The sequence below is a fragment of the Argentina silus genome (assembly GCF_951799395.1).
Source record: "Argentina silus genome assembly, chromosome: 19".
NCBI lineage: Eukaryota > Metazoa > Chordata > Actinopteri > Argentiniformes > Argentinidae > Argentina > Argentina silus.
The window spans coordinates 16,106,621-16,121,380 of NC_139673.1; the positions used below are offsets into that span (position 1 = coordinate 16,106,621).

The 14,760-nt window shown below is 54.2% G+C and overlaps 1 protein-coding gene across 1 annotated transcript; it reads left to right on the plus strand.

The window, feature by feature from the left end:
- Nucleotides 1-1,482: 1,482 nt before the first annotated feature.
- Nucleotides 1,483-13,696, plus strand: LOC310819861 (cytoskeleton-associated protein 5-like; the record flags this gene model as incomplete). Its single annotated transcript, XM_083691271.1, has 19 exons — nucleotides 1,483-1,563; nucleotides 2,095-2,223; nucleotides 2,400-2,594; nucleotides 3,042-3,177; nucleotides 3,540-3,625; nucleotides 4,286-4,405; nucleotides 4,517-4,666; nucleotides 4,957-5,160; nucleotides 5,874-6,009; nucleotides 6,259-6,452; nucleotides 6,580-6,669; nucleotides 7,059-7,246; nucleotides 8,435-9,261; nucleotides 9,578-9,882; nucleotides 12,342-12,446; nucleotides 12,580-12,759; nucleotides 12,848-13,035; nucleotides 13,269-13,344; nucleotides 13,433-13,696. 19 exons carry the CDS (start codon nucleotides 1,483-1,485, stop codon nucleotides 13,694-13,696), a joined length of 3,654 nt encoding a protein of 1,217 aa, XP_083547397.1.
- Between the last annotated feature and the right edge of the window lie 1,064 nt (nucleotides 13,697-14,760).

Consider the following 14,760-nt stretch of genomic DNA (forward strand, 5'->3'; position numbering starts at 1 on the left):
AGCCAGCTGGACTACCACCTGAATGAGCACGAGGCCACATCCTTCATCCCCTACCTCATCCTCAAGGTTTGTGGCTCCTCATGGCCATACATCTTTACAGTTCAGTCATTTTAGCAGACACTCTTATCCAGAGCAACATACTTGAGACAAACGTACTTATTATTTTAAGTGAATCAGATATACATCAAAATCATCACAAGTAAGACTTTCTATAAGAATCAGTACCACAAGCAGATATGTGGATCTCAATACATTTGTTGAGGACTACTGCATGTAAAATGTATTGTATGTGATTTTACATGATTAGTTACATTTGTGGTTTTGTATGAGGTCTCTCTGATCTTTGTTCGGGAGTGCTGCAGTGTTTGCTAGTGTTCTACTTGATTATATTCCTTGTACTTCATTGATTGTTTGATTGATTGGCCAGAGTACTTGTAGCTGGTTTCATATGTCTAAATCACATATTATAATTATAAATCAGTCACTGATTTAATGAAAGGTGAAATCCAGCAGACACGGTAATGTTGTGGAGATGATGGGGTGTGAGAGTGATGAGTTGCACCATCAGTCGGGGCGCTGGTTGCAGTGTCACAGGCGCCCCGTCCTGATCCTCCATGGAGACACCCCCATGTGCACAGGAGCCATCTGACTCACCCCCCACTCCGCCACCTAGAATAGACCACACAACAGGGCCCTGTAGTCCAAAGTGTCTTGCTCTCCCTGATATCCCCCCATCCTGATGATGTAGCTGTGCACTCTGTCGCCCCCTGCAGGTGGGGGAGTCTAAGGACGTGGTGAGGAAGGACGTGCGGGGCTGACCGACCGGTGCTGTACCTGAGCCGCAAGCTGTCGGAGAGGGAGGGCCGGTACAGCACCGTGGAGAAGGAGTGCCTGGCCATCAAGTGGGCGGTCGGCACCCTCCACTACTACCTGCTGGGTCGCGCTTTCACCCTCTACTCCGACCATGCCCCCCCTCCAGTGGCTCCACCGCATGAAGGATGTGAACGCGAGGATCACCCGGTGGTATCTCGCGTTGCAGCCCTTCAACTTTTCGGTCGTGCACAGACCGGGGGCGCAGATGGTCGTGGCAGACTTCCTCTCCCGTGCAGGGGGGGGGGAGTAGGTTGTCGGCCGTCGGGTCCCCGGCCTGTGTCGGGCGGTATGTGGGGGGACATGCAGCGTTCGGCCTGTAGAGGGAGCTACAGGACCGTGGCCGGGGTTGTGTCGGCGAGGCTTGTTGCACACCTGTTGCAAATAAAGTCTCGTTGGCGAGTCCTTAACATGTGTGTGCTTCTGCCATTTCAGTAGGTGAGCTGGGAACGGCGACACGGGAGAGAGAGAGCGTGGAGAGTAACTTTTGACTAGGCTGGAAAGCCACCGAACAGATTTACCCAGTGTCTGTATGAATAAACGGGAGCAATCCCTTACCATTATACTGCATCTGCCTCTGACTCACCCCCCCTAACTCCCTATCGTCGCACCATGCTACACAAGCGAAAGAGAAATTTGGTGATCTTGGCCCATGAGAAGTCCATAACAAGTAACTTGGATATGGATGAATTTGTGAGAGTTTTTGCAAAGGGAAACAGGAGACTGGTGTTGTAGAGTGGAGTGGAGAGAAAAAATAGTGAGATGGAGAGAAAGGAGGAGATTTTAGTTATTAAGTTGCTAATAAATAAATAAAAACCCCAAAAAAGAAAAAAGTTATGTGTGTTATATGTTCTGCTCTGTATCTGTTGTGTTGGACAAATTAGTTTGAGAACTTGTGATGCTTGTTTATTTTATTTTTTTCATAAGACTACCTTTCAGTTTTGTAAATATTGATTATAGTGAAAAGTCTTTCCTTTAGGTTCAAATGTATTTGAGAATTAGACCATCCAGTTATGTTGTTGGTTGTTAAAATCTGGATGAAGGATATTTTATTTTACTTTTTATTTTTCAGTTTTCCCCCTGAGGGATTGCCACCTTATTGTGGTCAGGGGGTTTGTGTGCCTCAGTGACCCTAAGAGCTATAGCACCCAACCTTCATCTGACACACTACTACTTCAACTGTCTCACACACACGTAGGTTTCATGGATCTGTCTCTTCCTTAGAACACTCTGCGTGCTGCGGTCCTGGCGACTCTGAATGCGTGGGTGGAGCAGACGGGCATGAAGGAGTGGCTACAGGGAAAAGATCTGTGTCAAGAGCTGAAGAGAGAGAACCCTTTCATCAGGCAGGAGGTGTGTTTGTTCACAAGGCTCCTACTGAATAATCTGTTGCCAATCCTACTTCTTACACCTGTATCTTGTCATTAAATTACTTCCCCCCCCCCTGGATGTTCTATGTTGTGAGCACAACACAGAACATTCTCCTCCACGTGTCGGACCCCAATTCAATCCCATCTCCCCCCTCCCAGGTGCTGAGTTGGCTGGCGCAGCATCTGCCCACCATGCGGGCAGTGCCATCGGACCTGCAGCTGTGCATGGTGCCCCTCTACACCTGCCTGGAGGACCGCAACGCGGACGTGAGGAAGAGAGCCCAGGAAGCCCTGCCCATCTTCATGATGCACCTGGGCTACGACAAGATGAACAAGGCTGCCGGCAAACTGAAGGTACGGGGGAGGGACCTCCTACAACCACACCACCGCCACAATGACCACATCTCAAATGTCTTTCCTCACGTCCTCTAGCCTCGCCTCCTTCTCAAAACTCTGAGAACTTCTGAGGTTCCTCCCCTCTGATCTTCTCCTCCAGTGGGTTTTGAGGAGAGAGGGCACCAGGAAAGACTTTTGAGATGCAAATGTTTGACCAATGTCTCTGCCCTTGTTTTATTGAGGCTGCAGTAAAGGTCTTATTGTTGAGCTGTGTACTGTGTTTTAAGGTAGTAAATGTGTGGTTTTCAATGTGTCTGTTGTCAGAAGTCAAAATACTGACCCTAGTTTGTGGATTGCAGAATACAGCTCTATCCAACTTATCCACTCCACAGTATGTCACCACAGCTTGCAGTAGCCACTTTTGTGAAATTAAATTAATCCATATCTCGTCTCTACTGTGTGTAGCCTAGCTCTAAGGACCAGGTGGTAGCCCTGCTAGAGAAGGCCAGAGCTGTGATGCCTTCCAAGCCTGCTGCTCCCGCCAAAGTAGCTGCTGCCAAGCCCTCTGCAGCCAGCGGCCCCACAGCCAAGGCCTCCGCAGGTATGTTCACATCAGGGGAAGTTGGTGGATGTAGAAATCAGAGGAAGGGCCCATTATAATGCATGGAATGAGGAATGGTATCAAACCAGCCTGTCCAATGGACAAAGAGCAAGACTCCGTGTAGTGAATACAGATTGGTGGGGTGTGGGAGTGATGAGTTGCACTCAGTCGGGGTGCTGGTTGCAGTGGCACAGGCGCCCCGTCCTGAACCTCCATGGGGACACCCCCATGTGCACAGGGGCCATCTGACTCACCCCCCACCACATACAGTACACAATAAAAATACCTCTGAATATTTCACCATCTACATCGTCAAAGCATTGTATCATTGCCTCATGTTTTCTCTCTCCTCCCCACCACAGCGCCAAACAAAGCCCAGTCTGTCAGTGACGACTCTGCGGGTTCTGAGCCCAAGAAGGCCAAGCCAGGAGCTGCAGCCAAAGAGAAGGTGGGTCAAGACCGATCTGTCTAACATCCTGGATGGTTTAACTGTCTGCTAAAAACTGATCATGTTGTGAAGTCCTTCGACCAACATAGAATGTATTGTTGACAATGTGATCAGGTAAACCTCTGGTGGTAGAAATCGGATGACAGGCTCATGGTAATGCATGGAATACATTACCATGAGCCTGTCCTCCGATTTCTACCTCCACTGGCATCCCCTGAGGTAAATGGCAAAAGAGCTCACCTGGTGTGTTTGTATGGCCAGCGGATCTCCCAGGAGCTCAACCTCTCCAGTGGGAGTCTAAACTCCAGTCTAGAGAAGGGGGGGTGGAGCTGGTCCTGCTAAAGGTCTGTCCAGGGGGAAGCTGGGCAAGCAGCACATACCCCATGCTGGCTTTGGCCTGACAGGAAGTCCACTCTGAGGGATCACACATCACATGTTCTTGTGTTTGTGTGTCACTGCTTCCTGTATGCCCTTCATGTTCTCCCATCCCTTTTCACAGCCCATCACTGATTGGTTTTCTGGTGCACTCACTCACTCTGGTGCACATTTCAATTGTTTGGTTGACTTCTTCTCCCTGGAACAGAGCCAAATGTGGGTTCCACCCGCACCCCTCAGGTTTGATGCCTTCTGAGCTATGTTTCTCCCCCCTCCCTCCTCTAGGGTGCAGCTGTGAAGAAGCCCTCAGGTAAGGGTAAAGAGGAGGAGGATAAGTCCGGCCCCATCTTCACCCTGGTGCCCAACGGCAAAGAGCAGCGCATCAAGGATGAGAAGACCTTGAAGGTAATGATGTCATGGTAGTGTTCATGACAATGCGGATCATATTGCCGCTTCTGAAGCATTTAAACAGCTGCTCCATTCGATCTTTTTACAACACTCACTTGTGTGTGGCAGGTTCTGAAGTGGAACTTCCCGTCCCCTCGTGATGAGTACATAGACCAGCTGAAGGTGCAGATGGCTCCCTGCGTGGCCAAATGGCTGCAGGAGGAACTCTTCCACCGCGACTTACAGCACCATGTCAAAGCCATCAACGCCATGATCGAGGTGAGACTATACACACACACAGGGGCTGACTTCCAACACTACAGCTATCGACGGTCAGACGAGATGGAGATGTAGTAGAGATGATGGGGTGTGAGAGTGATGAGTTGCACCATCAGTCGGGGTGCTGGTTGCAGTGGCACAGGCGCCCCGTCCTGACCCTCCATGGAGACACCCCCATGTGCACAGGGGCCATCTGACTCACCCCCCCAGACATGCATGCATACACACACACACACACCACTTCTAGCACCACATCAAACTCTAAACACAATCTCTCGTCCTCTGGCTAGCGTCTGGAGGAGGAGCGTGACGCTACAGTGGCCTGTCTGGACCTGGTCCTGAAGTGGTTCACGCTACGTTTCTTCTACACCAACACCAGCATTCTAATGAAGTCCCTAGAATACCTCAAGCTGCTCTTCCGTGCCCTCATCCAGCTGGACTACCACCTGAATGAGCACGAAGCCACATCCTTCATCCCCTACCTCATCCTCAAGGTTTGTGGCTCCTCATGGCCATACATCTTTACAGTTCAGTCATTTTAGCAGACACTCTTATCCAGAGCAACATACTTGAGACAAATGTACTTATTATTTTAAGTGAATCAGATATACATCAAAATCATCACAAGTAAGACTTTCTATAAGAATCAGTACCACAAGCAGATATGTGGATCTCAATACATTTGTTGAGGACTACTGCATGTAAAATGTATTGTATGTGATTTTACATTATTGATTAGTTACATTTGTGGTTTTGTATGAGGTCTCTCTGATCTTTGTTCGGGAGTGCTGCAGTGTTTGCTAGTGTTCTACTTGATTATATTCCTTGTACTTCATTGATTGTTTGATTGATTGGCCAGAGTACTTGTAGCTGGTTTCATATGTCTAAATCACATATTATAATTATAAATCAGTCACTGATTTAAAGAAAGGTGAAATCCAGCAGACACGGTAATGTTGTGTAGATGATGGGGTGTGAGAGTGATGAGTTGCACCATCAGTCGGGGCGCTGGTTGCAGTGTCACAGGCGCCCCGTCCTGATCCTCCATGGAGACACCCCCATGTGCACAGGGGCCATCTGACTCACCCCCCACTCCGCCACCTAGAATAGACCACACAACAGGGCCCTGTAGTCCAAAGTGTCTTGCTCTCCCTGATATCCCCCCATCCTGATGATGTAGCTGTGTGCACTCTGTCGCCCCCTGCAGGTGGGGGAGTCTAAGGACATGGTGAGGAAGGACGTGCGGGCCATCATGGCCATGCTGTGTATGGTTTACCCCGCCAGCAGGGTCTTCCCTCTCCTCATGGATGGAACCAAGTCCAAAAACTCCAGACAAAGAGCCGGTGAGAGAGCCCAACAAGCTACGGCCTGATTCACACTACAGAGCCAAACTGAGCTGTGCTGTGCTGCACTGGGTTGGCCTGGTTACGCATCCACCATAGTTGCTGAGACAGTGCTGGAACGGACAATGTGAACAGAACATATCTGAGTTGGTCCAGCTAGCGTGTCTTCCCCCCTCAAACTGAGAGGAAAAAAAGATCTCTCCATCACTCTATCCTCTCATCCCCCCCCCCCCTCTCCTCTCCCTCTAGAGTGCCTAGAGGAGCTGAGCTGTCTGATCAAGCTGTACGGGATGAACGTCTGCCAGCCCACCGCTGCCAAGGCGCTCAAAGAGATCGCCGTGCACATCGGTGACCGGGACACGTCGGTCCGCAACGCCGCCCTCAACACTGTGGTGGCGGTCTACAACTTGTGCGGCGAGCAGGTCTACAAACTCATCGGCTATGTAAGCCCCCCCCCCCCCACACACACACACAAACACACAACAGTTGTTTGCTCCATATATCATCAAAGTGTGTTGATGCCGCAGTATCTGTGTCACATCCCAACGAAGCTGTGTTTCCCTCCTCCAGCTGTCAGAGAAGGACATGAGTATGTTGGAGGAAAGGATAAAGTGCTCCAAGAAGACCGCAGCCTCCGCCCCTCCCTCCAAACAGGGGGAGGAGAAGCCCCACAGAGCCCCTCCCTCACACCCCGACGCCGGTGTACTGCACAAACCGTCCCACGATGGGCAGCCCCCTACCAAACTCAGGTACGCAACCACTGTGTGCTTCTGAAAACAAGTCTGTGTTGACATTCGTAGCGAGCTAACCCACAGCAACACACCGGTCTGTCTGTCTCTCACTGGGTGTATTACTGTCGGAGGCTCTGTGGCTCAATTGAAGAGTTGTGGCCTTTGTACTTCTGCATGTTGGTGGTTAATTTTTCATCCAGATTCTACCCCTCCCATCTCTTACACCAATTAATGACCAACATTTATCACACAGTCTCCCTCTCTCTCTCTCTCTCATTCACCTTCTCTCTCCACCCCTCCCTCCGTCCCTCCAGTCAGATCCATCTCCAGAACGCCCTGACCCAGTCCCAGACCCAGCCCTCTGCTGCTGCAGCCCCTGCTGCATACTCCAAACTGGACATGGACCTGCTAGAGAACGACCTGGAGCCTTGGCCTGAGATGCTGGACCTGGTCCAGTTCCACTTAGACGACGACCTGATGGAGCCCATCAGCATCCCAGAACTCAAGTAACACTTTTTATTTATTTGTTTTTTTTTATATTGTGGCGCCCGGCCCGTGCCTAAGCCCATGCGCGAGTGTGGGACGGTGGTAAATGGAGTATATATCTCGCCTCGCTTTGTCTCTGCTGTTTCTGCTGTCCCTCTCTTGCCCCGTGTTGTCTTTGGCAGGACCATGTATGGAGTTCCTGCGCCCCAAGGGGCCACAGCTGCAACCCGTGGAGATAATCACCGTATGCCCATACATGGAGTTCCTGCCCATCAAGGCACAGGTGAAGGGCATCAGCAGGAGCAGCAGAGACGGTACAAATGTAGCCCACGGAGCACCCAGTGGGGAGGAGTTGCTACGGCGAACCAAGGAGCAGTTGATGAGAGAGACCTGTCTGACTACGCCGCCCCGACCTGGAACGTAAGAGGACCACCCACCGTGTACCGAACCCCCCTGCTATCTTCACGACACGACGCCTTCTCACCCCCACCCTCTCTCTATCATTTCCCTCTCCCCGCTAACCGAATAAATATCTTTGATTATAATTCTGGTGTGGACCTCTCTGCTTACACTGTGTTTGGGTCCGTGACGCGCCCGCACACCCCGGCGGCCGTCACATTTGGTGGAGAATGCGGGCATAGCGACCCGGGACCCAAACGCAGTGAACCGCAGAGACACCAGGGGGCCAAGCACCGGGAAACCAGTCCAGACCCCGCCATGGCCACTGGTACGGATTTCCAGGCGCTGATAGCGCAGCTCGTGGACCTCAATGTCAAGCAGCAAGCCCGCCATGAGGAGCTCGTCGCCGGCCTGCTGGCCAAGGGCCAGCACAAGTCCGCCACTCCGGCCCAATTCCTGGTCAAACAAACGGGGGACGACGACGTGGAGGCGTACCTCCAGATGTTCGAGAGGACAGCACAGAGGGAAGGCTGGGCCCCCGATCAATGGACAGGCCTGGTGGCTCCATTTCTGTCAGGCATGGCCCAAAGTTGCTATCAGGACCTCTGCGCGGACGGGCTTGTGCCATACCCAACCTTGAAGACGGAGATCGTCAAGCGGCTCGGCCACACCCTTTTGACCCGGGCCCAACAGCTCCACGAGTGGACCTTCGACCCGGCCGCTTTCCCCCGGGCCCAGATGCACGAACAGACTCGGGTGGCCAACAAGTGGTTGGTATCTGACCCCCCTTCCCTGGGGCCGGTGGAGAGGGTGGTCATGGACCGATACATGAGGGCACTGCCCCACGAGGCCCGGAGGTATGCGTGCCAGAACAACCCCCAGAGCGCCGAGCAGCTGGTATCCCTGGTGGAAGGCTACCAGGCCGCCCAGGGCGTGATGAGGGTGGCCCGGACACCGAAAAGAATCCCGCCCCTGTTACCGACGAGTCGCCCGGAGGCGACGGCCGACCGGAGACGCTGTTTCTCCTGTGGTGAGGTGGGTCATCTGTCCTGGGCCTGCCCCCACGCCCAGGAGGTGTCCATGCCCTCGGCGAGCGACCCCAGACGTCCCTGCGGGCTCCTGACGGCCTGTTGGGCTCAGCCGACGGGAACACCCCCGATCACCCCGGTGCGCATCAATGGGCAGGACGCCACGGCGCTCCTGGACTCGGGTAGCGCGGTGACGCTCGCCAGGCCCCAGTACACCCAACGGCCCTACCTACCCGAAACCCTCGCCGTAACCTGCATCCATGGGGAGACCAGGCATTACCCCACTGCCCACGTCCGGCTCCAAACCACCCGGGGCGTCTTCCAGGGGACGGTTGGAGTTGTCCCGGAGCTGCCCGTGGAGGTGCTTATCGGGAGGGACACTCCCCTATTCCAGGAACTGTGGAGCCACATGACCCGAGAAGACCCGGCCCGGGGGGCCCACCGAGGGAAGAGAACCCCACGACCGCCCAAACTGTGCGCCGTGAACGAGGAGGGAGCGGGAGACTCCGCCGCAGAACGGGCCTTCGCGGAGACCCGGAGTGAAGAAAGCGGTGGAGACTCACTGTCGGCAGTGCCCCGAGTGCCAAATGGTGGCGCCCCGTCCCCATGTACGAAGCCCCTTAATCCCCCTCCCTATTATCTCTGTTCCTTTCAGCCGCATTGCGATGGACCTGGTCGGGCCCCTCCCCAAGAGCAGCAGTGGGTACCAGTACATCTTGGTGATAGTGGACTACGCAACCCGGTACCCCGAGGCCATTCCCCTCCGCACCATGGCCACCAAGGGTATCGCCAAGGAGCTGGTGGTAATGTTCACGCGGGTCGGCATCCCCGACGAGATCTTAACTGACCAGGGCACCCCATTTATGTCCAAGATTATGAAGGATGTGTGTCGACTCCTGCGCATAACGCAAATTCGCACGTCAGTATACCACCCCCAAACAGACGGCTTAGTGGAAAGGTTTAATCAGACACTAAAACAGATGTTAAAAAAGGTGATGGAGTTGGATGGGAGGAATTGGGACCAGCTCCTCCCATTCCTGATGTTTTCCATACGGGAGGTGCCCCAGGCTTCCACGGGGTTCTCACCCTTCGAGCTGCTGTACGGGAGACGGCCCCGAGGAATGCTAGACCTGGCTAAGGAGGCCTGGGAGCGCCAGCCATCCCCCCACCGCACGATGGTCGAGCACGTGGAGGAGCTCCGGGAACGGATGGCCACCCTGTGGCCCCTGGTGAGGGAACACATGGAGGCGGCCCAGACCGCACAGGCCCGAACCTACAACAGGGGGACGCAGCCGAGGGAGTTTGTGACGGGAGACAAGGTCCTTGTCCTGGTACCTACCTCCGAGTGCAAGTTCCTGGCAAAGTGGAACGGGCCATACGAGGTGATGGAGAAGGTAGGACCAGTCAACTACCGGGTAAGACAGCCGGGAAGGCGGCAGCCCACCAAGATTTATCATGTGAATTTATTAAAGAAATGGGTGGCCCCCGCCGCCATGCTGTCTGTGTCAAACCCCCTCTCCACACAGAAACCCAAGTCGGAGGACGTGCCATTCGGGGAGCAGCTGACCGAACGACAACGACACGACCTGACCGAGGTGGTCGCCAGGCACCGCGACGTCTTCTCCTCCACCGCCGGGCGCACCACCCTGATCACCCACCCCATCATAACAACCCCAGGGAAAACGGTAAAACTCAGGCCCTACCGTATCCCCGAGGCCCGAAGGACGGCCATAAACCAGGAGGTGCAGGCGATGCTGGAGGCTGGCATCATAGAGCGGTCGCGGAGCGCCTGGAGCAGCCCCATCGTGCTGGTGCCCAAGCCCGACGGGAGCATTCGCTTCTGTAATGACTTTCGCCAGCTCAACGCGATCTCGCAATTTGATGCCTACCCAATGCCACGGGTCGACGAGCTGATCGAGAGGCTGGGCAGGGCCCGGTACATCACCACCCTGGACCTCACTAAAGGGTATTGGCAGGTGCCCCTCGCACCTGAGGCCAGAGAGAAAACTGCGTTCTCCACCCCGGACGGACTATTTCAGTTCGTACAGCTACCGTTCGGGCTTCACGGGGCGCCGGCCACGTTCCAGAGGCTTATGGATCACGTGCTCCGTCCCCACCGCAAATATGCGGCCGCCTACATTGACGACATCATCATCCACGGAGAGGAGTGGGGGGCCCACCTGAAACAGATGGAGGCTGTGCTGCAAGCCCTACGAGAGGCGGGGCTCACCGCAAACCCAGCCAAGTGTCGGCTCGGCCTCCAAGAAGCAAACTACCTGGGGTTCACGATCGGGAGAGGGTGTGTCAAGCCCCAGGTAGGGAAAGTCGAGGCGATCCGCGGGTGGCCCCGCCCCCAGACAAAGAAACAGGTACGGGTTTTCGTAGGGCTTGCCAGCTATTATCGGCGCTTTGTTCCCCACTTCTCTTCCCTGGCAGGACCCCTCACCGACCTCACCCGCGCGCGCATGCCGGATCGGGTCGAATGGACGCCGGAGGCGGAACAGGCGTTCGCAGGGCTGAAGGAGGCCCTCTGCACGGACCCAGTGTTGGTGACCCTGGACTTCCAACAGCCGCTAGTGGTACAGACGGACGCATCGGAGACCGGGGTGGGTGCCGTCCTTTCCCAGCTAAGAGAAGGCGAGGAACATCCCATCATGTATATCAGCCGTAAATTGTTCCCAAGAGAGAAAAATTACTCAACGATAGAGAAAGAATGCCTGGCCATTAAATGGGCACTGGAGTCCCTCCGGTATTATCTACTGGGGCGGCAGTTCACCCTGGTCACCGATCACGCACCACTGGTATGGATGGCGAGGAACAAAGACAGCAACGCCCGGGTCACCCGCTGGTTCCTCTCCCTTCAGCCCTACTCCTTCGACGTGGTCCACCGAGCCGGGGCCGCGCATGGGAACGCCGACGCTCTCTCACGGCGGGACGCACTAGGAGGCTGGGCCGCTCCTCCCGCGAGGTCGGAGCTCAGGAGGGGGATATGTGGCGCCCGGCCCGTGCCTAAGCCCATGCGCGAGTGTGGGACGGTGGTAAATGGAGTATATATCTCGCCTCGCTTTGTCTCTGCTGTTTCTGCTGTCCCTCTCTTGCCCCGTGTTGTCTTTGGCAGGACCATATATGGAGTTCCTGCGCCCCAAGGGGCCACAGCTGCAACCCGTGGAGATAATCACCGTATGCCCATACATGGAGTTCCTGCCCATCAAGGCACAGGTGAAGGGCATCAGCAGGAGCAGCAGAGACGGTACAAAAGTAGCCCACGGAGCACCCAGTGGGGAGGAGTTGCTACGGCGAACCAAGGAGCAGTTGATGAGAGAGAATAAGTCAAGTCACCATTGTCCAGTGTATGACCCCTGACCATAGGAGAGCCCGCTACGTTGCCAACCTTCGCCTGTCTGACTACCCCGCTGCCGCCCCGACCTGGAACGTAAGAGGACCACCCACCGTGTACCGAACCCCCCTGCTATCTTCACGACAGGACGCCTTCTCACCCCCACCCTCTCTCTATCATTTCCCTCTCCCCGCTAACCGAATAAATATCTTTGATTATAATTCTGGTGTGGACCTCTCTGCTTACACTGTGTTTGGGTCCGTGACGCGCCCGCCACAATATATACTCACCTACCCACCGTCTCGGTGTACATCTGTCTTCATGTCTCAGTGATTAATGTATTTCCGCCCAGTTTCTGCTCACTTTGAAGAGCACCACGCCAGCTCCACCATCAAGCTGGTCATCTCCCAGATCGCCTCTGGAGATATTAACACCAGCATCCAAGCGCTCACACAGGTACACACACACACACTGGGGGGCTCACACACACATAATGTGAGCGCGCACGTGTGCGTGTTCACACTCGTAATACACGTACACTTCCTTAACCAACTGTTGAATGATACCCCTCCTCTCCTCCACCCTGCAGATAAATGAGGTCCTTCACCAGGAGGCCAGGGTGGAGGTCATGATTGGCCACATCGACCAGTTCCTGATCTTCGCCTCACTGCAGCTGCGCCTGGCCCACAGCACTCACATGGCCGACCAGCGGCTGCCCGGAGAGGACATCCTCAAACTCTCCAGCTACATCATCAAAAACATGGTCACAGTGAGTAGAGCAGGCAGTAGAGGGTAGATGAAATAGTTTGTGTGATCACACAGGCGGCCAATGTGACCCCTCTGTCCTCCTGCCCCAGTTGTTCAACGTGGAGCGGCTGGCCCAGGAGGCATGCATGCGGGTGCTGAAGGAGGTGGTGCAGGGTCTGGTCACTGTGCTGCTGGACCCCAGGGTGGACACCCTGATGGAGGGGCAGCAGCTCATCTGCTCAGTCAACCTGCTGCTCGGACGTGTGCTGGAGAAGGCCGACCAGACCAACATGCTCAGGTAAGGGTGGGGAGAGGGGTCAGACCAGACTGTGTGTTTCAGTGGGAGAGAGCTTAAACCACCACCAACCTACTCTGGTACTCTTGTACACATTGAAAAGGGATAACCGTTCTCCATATATTCTCTGTAGTTTTTTTGAATTGATGGCTTGAGGAGACTGATCAGTCAAACCCACAGTCTACTGGGCAGTTATGTTTAGCGGATTTGTCCACCATCTTCCTCTTCCTCCCCAGTGCTCTGCTGGTGCTGCTGCAGGAGACCCTCCTGTCCTCCAATGGCTCTCCTATGTTCTCTGACCTCGTCATGAAGGTACCTCAACAACCTTTCTGAGGAGACGCAACAGTTTGGTGTGTGTGCGTGTGTCAAACCTCACTGATGTTGTGTGCTGTGTGTGCAGTGCATCTGGAGGATGATCAAGTTCCTGCCAGATACGGTAGATGGTCTGAACCTGGACAGGATCCTGCTGTACATCCACAACTTCATGAAGGTCCTCCCCAGAGAGAGGCAGAGCCAGCAACATGACATGCCTCACCGCACACTCAATACCGTGGTCCACCAACTGTGCTGCCTCGCAGGGCCCACGGTCAGTACACACACAGCACAGGAGCTTACCCTCTGCCTTTTCTGGGCCTTGTCATTCCATGCCACTGCATTTGTTTAGAGGCTGTGTCGTGAAAATGACGTGTGTGTGTAGATCATGGAGCACCTGTCCCTGATTGAGAACAGGAGTGAGTCGGAGCTGGAGTCTCACCTGAAGAGGTTTCTGAAGTCCTCGACGGTCTCCGGCCGAGATGCACACGGACCCACGGTACACACAACATATACTCTTAACAGCATGAACTGTTCTAGTAGCTGTATTTCCATTCCCAACACCTGCAGTCTGTGGATGTATTAGAACATCTTTCTTTTCTTTCTTTCTCTCTCGCTAAGGTTCCCAAGTCGAAAGCTACAGATGTGCTGGTGGAGATCTTCAAGAAGATCACAGCCAAGGAGAACAGAAAAGAGGTGAGGCCCTGAGAATCTAGGTGTGTGCGTGCGCGCGTGCATGTGTCTCTAATGGTGTGTTTGTGTGTGTGCAGGGTCTGACAAAGCTGTGGGAATACCTCCAGAGGCACCCAGCGGTAGACCTGTCCCCCTACCTGAATAAGCTGTCCACCACCTTCCAGTCCTTCATACATCGCAGCCTCAACACTCTGACTGCAGAGAGGGGAGGCAAGGCCCGGACACTCAGTACAGGTACACACACACACACACTCTCCAACACAGGTGTCAATAACAATTACAAATGCAGAGTTACACACGTACGTCCAGAGCCATGCACTCTCTCAAAGCTGCTGTTGCCCCTAGCAGGTGTCCCTTTGAGAGGTGAACAGGTCCCTGCCCCTGCTGCCCCCTACTGGCAGTGAGCATGATGTCTCTCCATTTGTCTACCGAGAGAGACTCAAAGTCCTCCAGCTTCACGGCCTGGAGAACTACATCAAGGTACAAACACTCACCTGATACCTACACACACACACAAAGGGGGGGCCTGAAACTTAAGAACCCTGAATGCAATGACCAGACACAATAATAAGAGGGGGGGTATTTTTGATGCTATTATAGTTATTGTTCACCCTCTGCTAAAATGCAGGTGTGTAAGATCTGCTAAATAACTAACATTCTCTCCCTCCCTCCTTTCACTGCCACAGGAGAGTGAGGTGCGGGAGAAGCCCCCCCTGCGGACCC